At 35.5% G+C, this 19,119-nt stretch overlaps 1 protein-coding gene across 2 annotated transcripts in view; it reads right to left on the reverse strand.

The window, feature by feature from the left end:
• Window positions 1–19,119, reverse strand: part of FSTL5 (follistatin like 5) — a 747,693-nt gene that overhangs the window by 41,994 nt on the left and 686,580 nt on the right. For both annotated transcript variants that reach the window (XM_025873977.2, XM_025873976.2), the window contains exon 15: window positions 18,381–18,505. In XM_025873977.2, coding sequence (XP_025729762.1) covers window positions 18,381–18,505 — 125 coding nt within the window. The remainder of the gene's footprint in view (window positions 1–18,380; window positions 18,506–19,119) is intronic.

The raw sequence follows: 19,119 nt of genomic DNA on the forward strand, positions 1-19,119 counted from the left end.
TTTTTCATTTTTAGAGTCATATTTTTATCCCTTCATAGTAGTTACCCTTATTTTTGGCATATATATATAAGTTGTTCTCTCTTTAAAATTTTGAATACAATTTCTTTTAACAGATCAAAATATACCCTAAATCACTAGTGTATGGCTTTGTTCTAGTCTCCTGCCTGATCACATTCTCTCCCTTTTTCTTTCTTTTCTCTTTTTCTTTTTAAATCTTCTTTCTTTTTAAAAACAACTTCTTATCTTATCAATTCCTTTTATGAAATCCTTTATAATTTTCATCTTTACAATCATCTTCCATCCCTTCATTGTATCAACACTTATTTTGTACATTTATAAGTCTTTCTTCCTTTAAAATTTTAGCAGGCACTTTCTTCTAACAGACCAAAATATGCCCAAAAGCTAGTGTGTGGCACTGATCTATGCACTAGCCTGATCATATTTAATCATATTCTGTTTTTTTTCGTTTTGTTCTGTTTATGTTTGTTTTTATCTTTTTCTTTTTCTTTTTTTTTTTCCTCTTCTTTCTTTCCCTTTCTTGTCCCCTGGGTTCAGGTCTTTTCTGATTTGTATAGAGTATATTTGCTGGAGACGTTGTTAACCTGTGAGCACTCTGTTCTCTCATTCATCTGTTCTTCTCTGGACAAAATGACAAGACGAAAAAAATCACCTCAGCAAAAAGCACAAGAGGTAGTACCGTCTGCCAGGGACCTACTCAATATGGACATTAGTACGATGTCGGACCTAGAGTTGAGAATCATGACTTTAAAGACACTAGCTGGGCTTGAAAAAGTGTGGAAGTTATTAGAGAAACCCTTTCTGGAGAAATAAAAGAACTAAAATCTAACCAAGTCGAAATCAAAAAGGCTATTAATGAGGTTCAATCAAAAATGGGGGCACTAACTGCTAGGATAAATGAGGCAGAAGAAAGAATCAGCGATGAGGAAGACCAAATGATGGAAAAAAAAAGAGACTGAGAAAAAGAGAGATAAACAACTACAGGATCACGAGGGCAGAATTTGAGAGATAAGCGATACGATAGATGAAACATTAGAATAATTGGGATCCAAGAAGAAGAAGAAAGAGAGAGAGGGGCAGAAGTTATATTGGAGCAAATTATAGTGGAGAACTCCCCTAATGTGGGGAAGGAAACAGGCATCAAAATCCAGGAGGCACAGAGAACCCCTCTCAAAATCAATAAAAATAGGTTAACACCCTGACATCTAATAGTAAAACCTATGAGTCTCAGAGACAAAGAGAAAATCCTGAAAGCAGCTCAGGAGAAGAGATATGTAACCTACAATGGTAGAAACATTAGATTGGCAACAGACCTATCCACAGAGACCTGGCAGGCCAGAAAGGACTGGCATGAGATCTTCAGAGCATTAAATGAGAAAAATATGCAGCCAAGAATACTATATCCAGCTAGGCTATCATTGAAAATAGAAGGAGAGATAAAAAGCCTCCAGAACAAACAAAAACTAAAGGAATTTGCAAACACAAAAACAGCCCTACAAGAAATATTGAAAGAGGTCCTCTAAGCACAAAGAGAGCTTAAAAGCAGCATAGATCAGAAAGGAACACAGACAATGTACAGTAACAGTCACCTTACAGGCACTACAATGGCACTAAATTCACACCTTTCAATAGTTACCCTGAATGTAAATGGGCTAAATGCCCCCATCAAAAGACACAGGCTATCAGATTGGATTAAAAAACAAGTCCCATCAATATGCTGTCTGCAAGAGACCCATTTTAGACCCAAAGACGCCCTCAGATTGAAAGTGAGGGGGTGGAAAACCATTTACCATGCTAACGGACACCAAAAGAAAGCTGGGGTGGCAATCCTTATATCAGACAAATTAGATTTTAAAACAAAGACTGTAATTAGAGATGAAGAAGGACACTATATCCTACTTAAAGGATCTATCCAACAAGAAGATCTAACAATTGTAAATATCTATGCCCCTAACGTGGGAGCAGCCAATTATATAAGGCAATTAATAACAAAAGCAAAGAAACACATTGACAACAATACAATAATAGTGGGTGACTTTAACACACCCCTCACTGAAATGGACAGATCATCTAAGCAAAAGATCAACAAGGAACTAAAGACTTTAAATGAAACACTGAACCAAATGCACTTCACAGACATATTCAGAACATTCCATCCCAAAGCAACGGAATACACATTCTTCTCTAGTGCCCATGGAAAATTCTCCAGAATCGATCACATCCTAGGTCACAAATCAGGTCTCAACCAGTACCAAAAGATTGGGATTATTCCCTGCATATTTTCAGACCACAATGCTTTGAAACTAGAACTCAACCACAAGAGGAAAGTCGGAAAGAACTCAAATACATGGAGGCTAATGAGCATCCAACTAAAGAATGAATGGGTCAACCAGGAAATTAAAGAAGAATTAAAAAAATTCATGGAAACCAATGAAAATGAAAACACAACTGTCGAAAATCTTTGGGATACAGCAAGGCAGTCCTGAGAGGAAAGTATATAGCAATACAAGCCTTTCTCAAGAAACAAGAAAGGTCTCAAATATACAACCTAACCCTACACCTAAAGGAGTTGGAGAAAGAACAGCAAATAAAGCCTAAACCCAGCAGGAGAAGAAAAATAATAAAGATCAGAGCAGAAATCAATGAAAGAGAAACCAAAAGAACAGTAGAACAGATCAACAAAACTAGGAGGTGGTTCTTGGAAAGAATTAACAAGATTGATAAACCCCTGGCCAGACTTATCCAAAAGAAAAGAGAAATGACACAAATCAACAAAATCATGAATGAAAGAGGAGAGATCACAACCAACACCAAAGAAATACAAACAATTATAAGAACATATTATGAGCAACTCTATGCCAGGAAATTGATAACCTGGAAGAAATGGGTGCATTCCTAGAGATGTATCAACTACCAAAATTGAAGCAGGAAGAAATAGGAAACCTGAACAGACCTATAACCACTAAGGAAATTGAAGCAGTCATCAACAATCTCCCTAGAAACAAAAGCCCAGGGCCAGATGGCTTCCCAGGGGAATTCTACCAAAAATTTAAGGAAGAATTAATACCTATTCTCCTGAAACTGTTCCAAAAAATAGAAATGGAAGGAAAACCTCCAAACTCATTTTATGAGGCCACCATTACCTTGATCCCAAAACCAACAAAGACCCCATCAAAAAGGAGAATTACAGACCAATATCCTTGATGAACATGGATGCAAAAATTCTCACCAAAACACTAGCCAGTAGGATCCAACAGTACCTTAAAAGGATTATTCACCATGACCAAGTAGGATTTATCCCTGGGCTGCAAGGCTGGTTCAACATCCGCAAATCAATCAGCGTGATACAATACATTAACAAAAGAAAGAAAAAGAATCGTATGATCCTCTCATTAGATGCAGAAAAAGCATTTGACAAAGTACAGCATCCTTTCTTGATCAAAACTCTTCAGAGTATAGGCATAGAGGGTACATACCTCAATATCATAAAAGTCATCTATGAAAAAAGAACAGCGAATATCATTCTCAATGGGGAAAAGCTGAGAGCTTTTCCCCTAATGTCAGGAATGCGGCATGGATGTCCACTCTCACCACTGCTATTCAACATAGTATTAGAAGTCCTAGCCACAGTAATCAGACAACAAAAAGAAATTAAAGGCATACACATTGGCAAAGAGGAAGTCAAACTCTCACTCTTTGCAGATGATATGATACTGTATGTGGAAAACCCAAAAGACTCCACCCCAAAACTGCTAGAACTCATACAGGAATTCAGTAAAGTAGCAGGATATAAAATCAATGCACAGAAATCAGTGGCATTCCTTTACACCAACAACAAGACAGAAGAGAGACAAATCAAGGAGTCGATCCCATTTATAATTGCACCCAAAACCATAAGATACCTAGGAATAAATTTAACCAAAGAGGCAAAGGATCTGTACTCAGAAAACTATAAAATACTCATGAAAGAAATTTAAGAAGACACAAAGAAATGGAAAAACGTTCCATGCTCATGGATTGGATGAACAAACATTGTGAAAATGTCAGTGTTACCTAGAGCAATGTACACATTCTATGCAATTCCCATCAAAATACCATCCACCTTTTTCTAAGAAATGGAACAAATAATCCTAAAATTTGTATGGAACCAGAAGAGACCCCAAATAGCCAGAGGAATCTTGAAAAAGAAAAGCAAATCTGGCGGCATCACAATTCCAGACTTCCAGCTCTATTACAAAACTGTCATCATCAAGACAATATGGTACTGGCACAAAAACAGACACATACATCAGTGGAACAGAATCGTGAGCCCAGAAATGGACCCTCAACTCTATGGTCAACTCATCTTTGACAAAGCAGGAAAGAATGTCCAATGGCAAAAAGACAGTCTCTTCAACAAATGATGTTGGGAAAATTGGACAGCCACATACAGAAGTATGAAACTGGACCATTTCCTTACACCACACACAAAAATAGACTCCAAATGGTTGAAAGACCTAAACGTGTGACAGGAGTCCATCAAAATCCTAAAGAAGAACACAGGCAGCAACCTCTTCGACCTCAGCCACAGCAACTTCTTCCTAGAAACATTGCCAAAGGCAAGGGAAGCAAGGGCAAAAATGGACTATTGGGATTTCATCAAGATAGAAAGCTTTTGCACAGCAAAAGAAATAGTCAACAAAAGCAAAGACAACCGACAGAATGGGAGAAAATATTTGCAAATGACATCAGTAAAGTGCTAGTATCCAAAATCTATAAAGAACTTATCAAACTCAACACCCAAAGAACAAATGATCCAATCAAGAAATGGGCAGAAGACATGAACAGACATTTTTCCAAAGAAGACATCCAAATGGCCAACAGACACATGAAAAAGTGCTCAACATCGCTCAGCATCAGGGAAATCCAAATCAAAACCTCAATGAGATACCACCTCACACCAGTCAGAATGGCTAAAATTAACAAGTCAGGAAACGACAGATGTTGGCGGGGATGCGGAGAAAGGGGAACCCTCCTACACTGTTGGTGGGAATGCAAGCTGGTGCAACCACTCTGGAAAACAGTATGGAGGTTCCTCAAACAGTTGAAAATAGAGCTACCATACGATCCAGCAATTGCACTACTGGCTATTTACCACAAAGATACAAATGTAGGGATCTGAAAGGGTACGTGCACCCCGATGTTTATAGCAGCAATGTCCACAATAGCCCAACTGTGGAAAGAGCCAAGATGTCCATCAACAGTTGAATGGATAATGAGAAGTGGTATATATAGTCAATGGAATATTATGCAGCCATAAAAAGGAATGAGATGTTGCGATTTCCAACAATGTGGATGGAACTGGAGGGGGTTCTGCTGAGTGAAATAAGTCAATCAGAAAAAGACATGTATCATATGACCTCACTGATATGAGGAATTCTTAATCTCAGGAAACAAACTGAGGTTTGCTGGAGTGGTGGGGGGTGGGATGGATTGGGTGGCTGCGTGATAGACATTGGGGAGGGTATGTCCTATGGTAAGCACTGTGAATTGTACAAGACTGATGAATCACAGATCTGTACTTCTGAAACAAATAATGCAATATATGTTACGAAGAAAAAAAGAAGAAGATAGCAGGAGGGGAAGAATGAACGGGAGTAAGTCGGAGGGGGAGATGAACCATGAGAGACGATGGACTCTGAAAAACAAGCTGAGGGTTCTAGAGAGGGGGGTGGGGGGATGGGTTAGCCTGGTGATGGGTATTAAAGAGGGCACATTCTGCGTGGAGCACTGGGTTTTATGCACAAACAATGAATCATGGAACACTACATTAAAAACTAATGATGTATGGTGATTAACATAACAATAAAAATTATAAAAAAAAAGATTCTCTGTCTTGGGGTGCCTGGGTGGCTCAGATGGTTAAGCATCTGCCTTCAGCTCAGGTCATGACTTCTGTCCTGGGATGGAGCGGGCTCTCTGCTCAGCAGGGAGCTTGCTTCTCCCTCTCCCTCTGCTGTTCCCTCTGCTTGTGCTCACTCTCTCTGTCAAATAAATAAATAAAATCTTAAAAAAAACAAAAAGATTCTCTCTCTCTCCCCCCTCCCTCCCCCCAGCTCACAGGCATGCTCGCTCTTTCTCTCCCAAATCTGCTAAATTACAAAATAAACATTTTTAAAAAAAGAACAGGTTTTAGGCCAGTGTCTGGTACCTACTAAGTGTAAGATAAGTATGAACTGTTATTAGTATGAACATCATTATTATTTAATGGAATGCTAGACAACAATATGTATCAAGTATTCTAGCACAATTTATGTTTTGCTTTATTCTAACTGTGTTCATGTCTACTCGTAATTTTTAAAAAATTAGAATGTTAGTTTTTGCTTGGATGATGGATCTTTGATTATTCAGTGTGTGTGTGTGTATGTGTGTGTGTGTGTGTGTGTGTGTGTATGTATTTTAGAGAAGGGGAGGGGCAGAGGGAGAGAGAATCTTAAGCAGCTTCCATGTCCATGCAGAGGTCGTTCTCACAACTGAGATCATGACCTGTGCCGAAATCAAGAGTCACTTAACCTACTGAGCCACCCAGGTGCCCTATTTAGTATATTTTGATGTCACTACTCATTACCATTTTTTTGTAAAACTTTCTGTGTTTTGATTTATAAAAATGTGATGAATCAATGCATATCTATTTGCATAAGTAATACATACATTTATACTAAGTTAAATTGACACAAATGGATATAAAGTAGAAAGCAAAGCTCCCTCCAACCCTCTCCACCTAGCCCTGCCCTCCAAACCCACCCTGGGCCTCTCCCTAGAGGCAAGTTTTCTTCTTAATAAATATGTTTTTAAATGAAAAAAAAAATACTGTAAGGAATTAGGAAAGCATGTTTAGTCAACATAAAGATATATGTACCTATGATCTATTAAAAGTATTTCTTAAATCATCTTCCTATATAAACTAATAATCTGTTTTCAAATTATTTTCAGGTATTAATTAATTAAATGAGTTTTGTCAAGCCTTTTAATAAAAATTCTTCAGATGTTCCAAATATTCTATCATTTTTCAATTTGTACAGCTAGGTTTTTAAGCAGAATTTAAACAATGCCTACTTTAATTAAAAACATAAAAAATGTTTCCTACCACTCAAAATTGATGAATAATCTTGATTTACATTATGAGGAGAAAATCTAGGTTATTTTAGGATTTTCTAGGTTTACATGAATCAGCTGCTACTTTCATAGCACATGCAAACCCTGATTTCCTTTTGTTTCAAAGAACTAAAAACTATATTTATGCATTCAAATTACATATGCATAAAAATAGCTTCTACATTATGACCAAAAAATGAATTATTGTAATTTCATACTGTTTTCCTTGAAAATCAGTTGTCAATATAAGAAAAAAATCTATAAATATTCATATCCCTCCCCCAAAATAAAAGAAAAATGGGAAGGTAAAAAAGGAAAAGTTCCTGTAGTATAGAAAAATTCAGCTAATCTCAGTCTAAACCAATACAGAGATTTTAACCATAACTAACCCAACTAGCAGTTTTAAAAGTCACTTAAGGCAACCATCATTTTTACTTCCCCTGAAGCTGTCTATTTCAATTCATTTTGTGAGGTTTATGTATCCTACAAGGCACTAGTGTATACACCAAAGGATAAAACCCTGGCAGTTTGGATATTTGTTGCCTAATGTTCTTAATCTATTCATGTGGTTATGTTGAGTATTTCTACTCATGATTGATAACAGAAGAGACCTAATAGGCAATTTCTCCATTTATCTACAAATTCGGTGGGTTTTTCTGTTATAGTACATTTTAAAGGCTCTCTGACATCTGTCATGTATTTCATTTTTGCTTGAACCAAATCTTTAAAACCAAAGAACTTTAAAACCCGAAATTTCACTGTAGGGTTTCTTTTTCACAAGGAGATGCAAGATATAGAACACTGCTACAGAACAAGTGATTGTTAATCTAAATGAATAAAGGAATGCATTTGTGTAAATATATTTGATTGGCTAATTCTTTTTTCCTACATGGATAGCCATAGTGAGGCCACATCCACAGATTTACAACTAAATTAAAATGTTACAGGGTCACCTGGGTGGCTCAGTCAGTTAAGGACCCAACTCTTGATTTCGGCTCAGGTCATGATCTCAGGGTGATGAGATTGAGCCCCGGCTCAGGTTCCACTCCCAACATGGAGTCTGCTTGGGATTTTCTCTCTCTCTCTCTCTCTCTTTCTCTGCCCCTCTGACCCTCCCCCCACTTTCTCGTGCAGGCGTGCGCGCTCTCTCTCTCTCTCTGCCTCTAAATAAATAAATAAAATCTTTTAAAAAATGGTACAAAATATCAACTTGGGTGGATTCACAATGAATATTTTTTACAGTCTCAAATCACTGTAAACAGAGAGAATATCAATGTCACCATGTTGTGCATCTAAAGATAACCCCCACTACTACCACTAATTTTACATTTAAATTAACTGTTTTTGTAATTAAACAAAAGTGAGAAGTGATGTGCATATATATATATATATATAAGTATTTAGTCACATTCACAGAAAATTTCAAAAAATGTTCTATTAACTTACAGTTCTATTGAATTTACACAATTCTCAAAGATAAAATTATTTATTTTCAACTGTATTGCTTTATTGAGCCACAGTAGGAGTCTTTCATTCAAAAAATAGTTTTTGTTATGTTATGATATGTGTATGTAAAGTTTTAGCATTTTAATAAAACATTTCATCAAAAAAATAATGAATTCACAAAATAAGACATTACGGTCAAATATATCACCTTCTTTCAACAGAATAATAATATAGCCACTTCAGATAGAAAGAATTAGAGGGTGCCTGGGTGGCTCAGTTGATTAAGCGACTGCCTTCGGCTCAGGTCATGATCCTAGAGTCCAGCGATCGAGTCCCACATCGGGCTCCCTGCTCAGCAGGGAGTCTGCATCTCCCTCTGACTCTCTTCCCTCTCATGCTCTCTATCTCTCATTCTCTCTCTCTCAAATAAATAAATAAAATCTTAAAAAAAGAAAGAATTAGAAACCCCAATATACATTATTCTTTTGTATACACATTTTATGAGAACTAGTTAATGCTTTATATGCTTGATTCAAAATACTATAATCTATTAAATGTATGTATGAAATAGGTCATGCAGGGTGCATATTAAATTCACATAAGAAATTACTTAGGTTCTCAGGATGAGCTCTGCCCCTCTCTTGATGTATTGCATTGCATTTTAACTTTGGTATTTTTCTTTATTAACCTTAATTGTTACCTGAGTTTGTTTTTGCTACCAAGCAAAGAAAGCGAAGTAATCTATGCAACCATACCATTTACTCATTTAAGGTAAAATAAGTTGGATTTACCATTTCCAGCAAAACTCAAAATCATCTGTGACAAAGGAAAAAAACAACAACATACAAATTTGCTGTGTATACCCCACAGCTGTCTCCTAAGAAGAATCCTGGGTCCTGTCAAATGGACAGCCCTATGTTTTACTGAACACTTTGATGAGTTAGCATAAGGACCTCTGAGAGAAGCAAGAGCTGTTTTTCTTTGCATAATAAAACTCAAGAGGCAGATTTGCAATGTAGAGTGTTTCTAAATTACATGTTATTAGTGCTTCATTGATTTCTTTAGTAAAAAATGCCATAGAATGAATCTATTTAGGGGCTTTATTAAATCCTAGAGCTAAGAGTCTACTAATAACACCTGTATAAAACTTTGCCTTTTTAAAGATAATGAGATCCTCATATTTTAAATACAGTTTGCTCTTTAAACCCAACCTCATTTCCCCATACAATAAAAAAAAAAAAAGATTACATAGCTAATATGGGCTACTAATCTGGCTAAGTGTATATTCTGCCAAAAGAGGTACTGGCCTTCATTCATCCACTTTGGACACTAGATTCTTTTTTTACAGGACTCAGATAGTTCAGAGACCTGTTAATATAGGGCAGAGACGAGGCAGTGATGCAGACAGTGTTCTCTAAGTCAAGAAATAACGAAGTTAACAAACTGACTACACATACATGCAGGTGCGTGCGTGCGCACACGCGCGCGCACACACGCGTCGGCTGCAAGCACTCAATCGTTCTCTAAGCATTTTATACTCAATGTGTTAGCTACACTAATATGCTAAAGAAGGTGGAAAGTAAAAAAGCGAATCCAGTAACCAAAATGAAAAAGATTAGCACTACAGATCCAAATTGAAGGGTATAGTGTGTTTACTTCTTTAAAAATAAGATGAAAAAAGTTATCAAATGCTTATGTAGAAGAAGTTGTGCACCCATGTAAGAAGGCTGGAAGGTTTGCCAACAATGATCTGTATATATATATATATGCATACACACTCACAAACATATACATATGTACTGTGTTTAATAAGCAACTTGTGAATGTCTTCTGTTTTTCAAAATAGTGCACTAGGCTCTGGGAGTGTAAAGATCCCAAGATACTGCAGGCCCTGACCATCTAGTTTGTGTTTGTGTGGAGAGGAGAGGGCAGTGAAGGACCTCAGAGACACCGGGAGAAGATCATAGTTTCAGGGTTCATAAATGTCTCAGATAATCACTATGTGTGAGAATACAGACAGAAAGAGCTCCCACTCCTGGTTTATCTAGAATCCTTATAACTTGTTAGTTTATTTCTTTGTGGGGGGAATTAGCATATAAGGATGAATGGAGTAAAAAAAAAAATAGAAGAACCTCATTGAGCTGGGATTTTGTGAGATCTTTAAGAACCATTTTTTCAAAACAATTTTAGTTGTTGCTTATCATCCTGAGATTATATTTTCCTAAAAAGAATTGAACAACTAATATTTTCAATTTCTGATGTGCCAGGGTTTCAGTGTACTCAGACAATTTTACTGTTAAAATTGTGTCTCCATATACCTGGCCTGTACATGAATCAAGTCACAAGGGTAGAGTTGTCTTGATAAATGGCTAGCCATATATATAATTTTGCTTTAACAGATTTGATAAAATATGAGGAAGAATGATATACTTTACTTTAACTCTCACTTTCACAGAATGTTTATTTTTCCCTTGGAGAAGCTTCAAGGAAACATAAATCAAACACAATCCCTTCTTAATCATTTCCTTGCTGTAATTTATAACAGAAAAGGAGTGCTATAGACCTCTCTACAGACTCCCAGAATGGTGCCCGCTACTTGTTATTTCAGTTTTCTTCATCTCTTACAGTAGAGCCATAGCCATTGGCTGTGTAGGAATTATGACCCATCTGAAACAGGATAAGCCCTGAGCCCCTTAATCCCACATTTGACTGCAACCCTCTTACATTACACTCGTCTCACTCATTCGACCTTTGAGGGTCTTAAAACAGTGCCTTTCCATCCCACCAAAACTGAAGAGTAACAAGATGGTCCACTTTCCATCGAATTCCTGAATTACCCAATTTGAGATAATTATTCGACACTGACACCATCTTGGGGTATGTGGTAGGGAAGGGAGGAGTGTTACAAGGAAACTTTGGAACACTCTTTGTTTGTTTGTTTGTTTGCTTTGTTTAGTAGGTCAAGTCCAGAGGAGGAGAAAAATGTGGGAACTGGCATTCTCAGTTTTTACACAAGTGCTTGTTGCTTTCAAGTTCTCTACTATATATACTCTATTCATCTTATTACTTATCATGTAATCATAGATTGAAATACACACACACACACACGCACACACACACACATCCTCCCAAGTTCAAATGTTAATTTTTTAAGACACTACGTAATCAACCCATAAAGAAAAATGCCAATAAAAAAGATGTCAAATTTCCCAACTGCTCTTCCATTTTCCTTTCAAGAAATAGGAGCACTTTAAAGGTAGATTTCTAGAGAAATATAACCCAAAGAAACAGGAGTAGTTTGAAATTCCAGGCAATATTATCAAATGGTGGTGTTGGGGGTGATGTCAAGGGTAGCCAAGCCTTTCAAAGCATCTTAAATAGCATCATTGAAGTTGCTATCTTCCCTTTCTATCATAGGACTACTTCTGAAGTAGCACATAAATCAGAAATAACTTCCTTCTTGTATTTACTAAAAGTTTTCCTCTGTGCCAGGTGAACTAGATGGAATTAAACTTGTCTGTAGTTGCAGTCAACTTCAGAGAGGACAAGAGATGCAAGACACATGATTTGTAGATGTTAAAAGGGTCAGCTATAAAACATATTTTTTCTTCGTGTGGCATCTATTTTAAATTGCATGAAAGGTATTATTTTAGTCAGTGAAAATTTAAAGAATTTCTTAGAGCCCTAAAGAACCTGAATGTTAGCTGTGCTTTTGTAATGTAGGTGAAAATATCTAGTTGTTACCCTCTTCCTTATCTTCCAACTAATTTTATTCATGACAAGTCAAAGGCTCTCAGAAAGACTTCTGCTAATTTTTGCATTTGTCACAGCTTGTACTTTCTCACCTTCCCGGTATCTTGCACAAAGCTTTATCAAGTTTCCTTGCTCCCAACCACACTGGCCCGTAAGTAGTTCTCCCTTTCATCACCCCACTACCAAAATAAATCATTCTTTGGAAGAATTATTGAAGTATTTTTGGGGGGGAGGGTCCCATGGAAATGCTTTGTCATTCATTGCTTGAATACCTGCCATCTCATTAGCTTCTCCTCTCATTTTCTCAATTCTCCTCACCCTTCTAATTTTTACAAGGAAATATTTTAAAAGTAAACATACGATAATGTGATAAATCATGGCCAAACCTGTGGTTTTCATTTCCTATGCTAATTACAGTAGCACTTGCACAGCAAGTTGTAATCTTTACATATATCACAACAAGAAATTGACATTTAGATTTTTTCTCTCCAGAATAGTACAAAAAATGAAACGCAATCAATTATGTAAATATCCATTCTTTATGATATTTACTTGCTTTGAAGATAATACAACCATTGTAATACAACAATTTTTCTGAAAAAAAAGAAATTGCTTTGAAATTACTTTTTAATCTCTAGCTAATTAAAGAAACCTGATACAAAATCACTGAGTCCCCCATGCATTAGCCATATCATAAAAAACTTAAGAGTAGTAGAACTCTAATATCTTTCAAATATATCTGTTTGCATGTAATGATATTATAATAACTTAGCACTTTGGATACAAGTTAGGAGTACAATAATGAAACATTTTGCTTTACATTTGTAGAGCACTTGTGCTTAAAAAAGAAAACAAATTATTATTTCAATTTTTGTACATTAAGTAGACATAATTGATTCTTCTGAGAATTATACATGCATTTTCATTTTTAATAGCCTCTTTCAATTTTTCCTCTCTGGATATATTTGTATATAGAAGATAGAAATCCAAATTGAAATTCCTCATATAAAAAATTTATATTTCTTATGTCATTACAAAACACATTATTTTGCACTGTATAATCTCTTCAACTTTAGACTACGATTTATGATTAATTAATTACTGCTGGAGTTTAAGATTTTTTAAAGAAAATTCTCTATTAACTGAAATTCTGAAAAATGAGTGTCTAGTTAATATACATTGCCAGTTAACTGAAATGCGCAATGAATCACTAATATGAAAAGTACATCACTTATTAAATATTCAGTGGAACTGTCTTTATGAAGATTAACAGAATGTAAGGTATAATTTTTTATTCTTACTTTAAAAACAAAAAAAAATACCCCATATAATTGTAGAGTGATTTAAATCAATATATTTCAATAAACATCAGAATATCATCTGTGTTATTAACTATCAAGTAATTTAAGTTTTCCCTAAACAATTGGGAAGTGGATATTAACCAACTCACACTCAATGTTAAAAATATATATTCTAGAATTTTAACAAGCTTTTAAAAACAAATTTTTCATCAATAAGTATTTAATCAATCCCTTTCAGAAGCAGAGTAGGTATTTTAGTTGGAACTTTGGGGAGACAGGGTTATAATACCTCTTCTCTTCTCTTCCAGAAGTTTGGTTTCATTAAACCAAACTGAATTCAGTTGAGGCTCAATATGCATATCTTAAAGAACGGCTGCGTGCTGGTCTAGAGTTGCTTATTATCCCCTGGTAAGCACTCATATTCAAGAGAGTGTAAGGCAGGGACACAAGCTGAGTCCAGTAACCAGAACTCAACAGGTTAAAGACCATTTTGATTTCAATCTAAGGTAGCATGGCATCCGTGTGTCTGGTATATCCCCAGCCTAGGGCTCAGGTTCTCTTCTGATTCCTATGGAGAAGGAAGGAATACATAAAACCAAAAGGGGATTTTTTACTAATAAAGTCTCACTCTACAGGATAAAATAGGAATAACTGTACATTGTGCTCGCTTAGGCAACACATGTACTGAAAATAGGAATAACTGTACGTGGCCTACGCTGTGTCTCTGAAGGAGTCGGAAGGAATTCGCTGAGGAACTGAATGAGTGCATAGAATCAGGCCTTCCTTCTCAGATATTTTTTAAATGGAAATGAGTTTTCTGAAATTAAAATTCCTCAGGCCATTCAAAATGGATAAAGATGTGAAGCACATGTACACACACACACACACACACACACACACACACACACACACGCACACAATGGAATATTACTCAGCCATAAAAACAAATGAAGTCTTTTATGACAACTTGGATGGACCTAGAGGCTACTATGCTAAGTGAAATAAATAAGACAAAGACAAGGATAAACATCAAATGATATGTGGAATCTAAAAAGCGAAAAAAATGAACAAACAAAAACGGAATCATAAATACAAAGAGCAAACATGGTTGCGGGGGGAAGAGATGAAGGGGGGATGGGTGAAATAGGCGAAGAGGATTAAGAAGTCCAACAGGAAATATAGGCAATAATGTTGTGGTGCTTATGTATGGTGACAGATGGTAACTATACTTACCATGGCAAGCACTGCAGAATGTACAGAATTGTCAAATCACTATGTTGTACAACTGAAATTAATATAGCATTGTATGTCAACTATATTTCAATTAAAAAGGGGGAACATAAATTAGGACCCAAAAATTTTTAAAATGCTGAGAATTTTAAGCTGTCCTATAAAGTGAACAACTTCCCAAATTTTGTGAAGATTGATTATTTTTTAAGCTACAAGTTTATTTTTTAATATAGATGCATAAAATAATTTTGGTTCTCTTAAATGTCTCAGTCTTGATTTACCTTACAGACTAGATTAAACAAGCCTGAGAATTAGAGGCGTTGAAAAAGGAAAAAAAGAAGTGGAAAAAAAATGAGAAGAAGCCAAGCAGGGAAAAATAGAGGCTTTTAGCAAAATTGTCACTGTTTGCAGGAGAGCCCCTGAAACTGTGGATTATGAGTAGTGTGAACAACAATGATTATGGGAAACTTAATATTTATTTTTTAAGAGATTTTATTTGTTTATTTGACAGAGAAAGAGAGAGAGAGCACAAGCAGGGGAGGGGCAGAGGTAGAGGGAGAAGCAGACTCCCCACTCAGCAGGGAGCCTGAGTTGGGACTTGATCCCAGGACCCTGGGATCATGATCTGAGCCGAAAGCAGATGCTTAACCGACTGAGCTACCCAGGCACCCTGCACCTGAATATTTGAACATTATTTCATTCCAGTCCTTGGAAAGAAATGAAGTAAACTGGTTAAATTCACAATTGACCAATGGCAAATGGTATTGCTGGGACCTTCAGGCTTAGATCAGTGTGACAGGAGATTAAGTACTTATTACTTGTATTTACTGCTTCCACATAATTCATGTGCACTTAATGCAGTACTTGTTGCATCTCTGATATCATGTTAGATGCTGAGAAATTCAGTACATAAGAAATACAGTTCCCTTAATGTTACATAATTCCCTCAATCCTATTCCAATCCAATTCCTGGTTTAGGAAATAGTGTAGTACTTTCTTCTTTATTTCCATCCCTGTGAGAAACATGAATTAAGAGACTACCAGTTTTTAGACACTTCGGATATAAAATCCTGACACTTGTCCAGGAGCTTTTCAGACATTGGAGATATAGATTATTTGAAGTGAGGGTATAGCAATCTGAGAGAAAAGTAGATTAATGTGGTGAAGGTTCAGAGGAAGGAAACTCATTAATTAAACACTTATTATGTGTCAGACCTTCTGCCTGGCCTGGAAATATATACCAAGCACAGCAGTCAGAAAATAGTCTCAAATTCTGAAAAACACAAGTTACAAAAAGATCAATCTCTGCAACACATATTTAAACACATGCCAAATTTGGTTAGAAAAATATGTTACATGAAATTGGTAGGAGAAAAGATGATATCTATCCCTCAGATTTTCCTGATGTAGAAAAAAATTCTTATTATGTTAAAAATAGCTTACATTTAATGTTTTGATTTTGGAAGTGCATGCTAATTTTACTCTCACTTTTTCCTTAGTAATAGGAATAATTACTTTGAAGTACAGTAGAAAATTTGACCATCATTCACATTCATGAAAATGGGACTCCATATGCAAGCTATGCAAGTAGGATTGCTATAATTTAATTTAGTATACTTTATAAGTATGGCAAAACAACCCTGCATTTCACTATCCATTCCTAAAAGGAAAAAGATGTTTAAAAATATCCTCAAGCATACTCTTCAGTGTTTTTCATAATATAGATAAATAACTAAAATAAAATTTTGCCTTATATGTGTTCACATTATTTAGATATTCTTCTAATTACCAGCTCCAACTCTAGCTATGCAGTAATCATTTTGACCCTAAAGAGATATTATGTTCTGACTGTATGTATAGTAATTCTATAATCGTGCAATGTAATCTTGTATACCAATTATAGATACAAACCCAGAATTACACACAGTACTTGCTGCTTTTAGACAAAGTTAAACTCTTGACTTGGTAGCTACTTTACCACAATGATATAATTTACTAGTTGCAGGGGAAAAGAAATAGCCCAAACCATACACTATTAACCATATTAGTATTATAGACACAGGAAATTTGCCCCAAATAATCCCATTACTAGTGCATTTGGAAAAAAAAAAAAAACAACAAAGTTGATAATAGTGTATTAAATACAGTAATGCATAATAAGAGAATGGGGTAAATATAAGCAAGTGTTACATAGTAAATTATTGATTAGTAATAATTTATCAACAACTTGAAAATAACAAAGGAATTAATTATTGTACTCATTTTCAATTAAATAACTTGTATCCTTATTGAGTAAGTATAAAAACATACATTTTTTAGGCACCATCTCAATTGCTACCATTTTTGGTTCATATGCTGATTTCTTTTGCGTCTGAACTATTATAGCACTTACAGTCAGATGTAAAAATTATTGGACACAAATACTTAAAAATATGATGTATTTTCAGAAAGTTCTACTTATTTTCCATAAAAAGCATGTAATAATTGTAATAGGACATTATGTTTTTCAATCACTTTATTGCTGAGCACATAAAAGACATTCTGAAAGTAACAGTCACTTGCTTGAAAAATATACTAACCTCTTTGAAAACATACTTGGCTATGCAAATAACAGTTTCTAGGTAGTGTCTGACTATGAGCCATGATTCTGATTTATTACTCTCCCTTTTTTACTTTTGGAAGTTGAATTCCACTCTCTCTCAGAATTCTTACAACTCCAACTCTTAGATAATTTCCAATTTAACACAAGAGAAACAAATATCAAATAATGACTCATCTAACATATCTAGAGCACTTCCCCCTCAACATAATTGACTTGAGAAGCAGAACAAAATATTAGTTTGGTTCAAATTCCCTAACGTTGCTAAGTAATACTTTAAAAGTTTTTCAGTACATTATCAAAATACATAGTACTTGGAATTGTGATATATTCAGTCTCCCTCTTTTAAGCATTTAAACCACTTCTATGGAACTTTGGAGTGATGTCAATAGAAGTGATTACCTTTGCACCTCTTATAAATACATCCAAGGATAGAACACATCAACGCGTTTCCTCAAAGTGTAGGCCTGAAACATTTCATTTCAACTTACTATATGCTTCCAACACAGTTTTATATTAATTTCTATGTGGGCAAAAATGATAAAAGAATGTCATTGTAATATATTGAATGGATTTCTATGAGAGTGGTTCTTTCATCATGCTGAGTTCAAATGTTAGCATTTTGCAAAAATATCAACCTTAAAAATTGACTTAAAAATGCAACTTATCTTTTAAAAATTCACTTCTTTGTGAGGCATAAGAAGAAATACATGATGGGAAATTCATTACTAATGTTGATAAATAAAAGTTTCATCAAGCCGATGAAACAAGGTAAATTACGTGCAATTGTGTGTGTACCCATTGCATAACAGAAATGTGTTTTACTTTTTATGACTTCCCATGGCTTCCTATCAAAATTAGAGAGAAATCTAAAAGTTGATCACTCATTTAGCACTTACCTTATGTGGGTGATGATGAGTGTTGTAGTAGGAATAAAAAAATCATCCACCCGGTCAAACTGCTTTCCCACTGGCTGGGTGTGAATAGTGTGGTGTGGCACATTCCCACTGGCCAGGGTGATTACCTAAACAGAGCGTATCACTGTTAGACCTTGGCAGTGCATTCCCTTAATAGTACCAGCATTAATTTTATTTAGAGATGAAACAAATCAGTAGCTGTTTGAGTCTTTGCCATCCTCAAAATTAATATATCATTAAGCAAATCGGACTTTTGTAATTATTTGCTTATTTTCAACATAGAAATTTGTTTTTACAAAGAAAAAATAGAGAAAGATTTGCCTTGAGTAATTCTGCTTAAATAATAAAATAGGCAGAAACAACTTCTGTATTATAAAAGCATTAACCTTGTTATAATGAAGAAAATTATAGCAAGTGTACATATGGTGTAAATGAGATCCTTAGCTTTCTTTTTTTATCTTTTTAAAGATTTTATTTATTTATTTGAGAGAGAGAATGAGATAGAGAGAGCACGAGAGGGGGAGGGTCAGAGGGAGAAGCAGACTCCCTGCTGAGCAGGGAGCCTGATGCGGGACTCGATCCCAGGACTTGAGGATCACGACCTGAGCCGAAGGCAGCCGCTTAACCAACTGAGCCACTCAGGCACCCCAAGATCGTTAGCTTTCTTGCTCCTTTTTCTTTCTTTCTTTCTTTCTTTCTTTCTTTCTTTCTTTCTTTCTTT

Source organism: Callorhinus ursinus, unplaced genomic scaffold (genome assembly GCF_003265705.2).
Source record: "Callorhinus ursinus isolate GAN/ISIS: 27379988/994484 unplaced genomic scaffold, GSC_fseal_2.0 scaffold4, whole genome shotgun sequence".
Taxonomy (NCBI): Eukaryota; Metazoa; Chordata; class Mammalia; order Carnivora; family Otariidae; genus Callorhinus; species Callorhinus ursinus.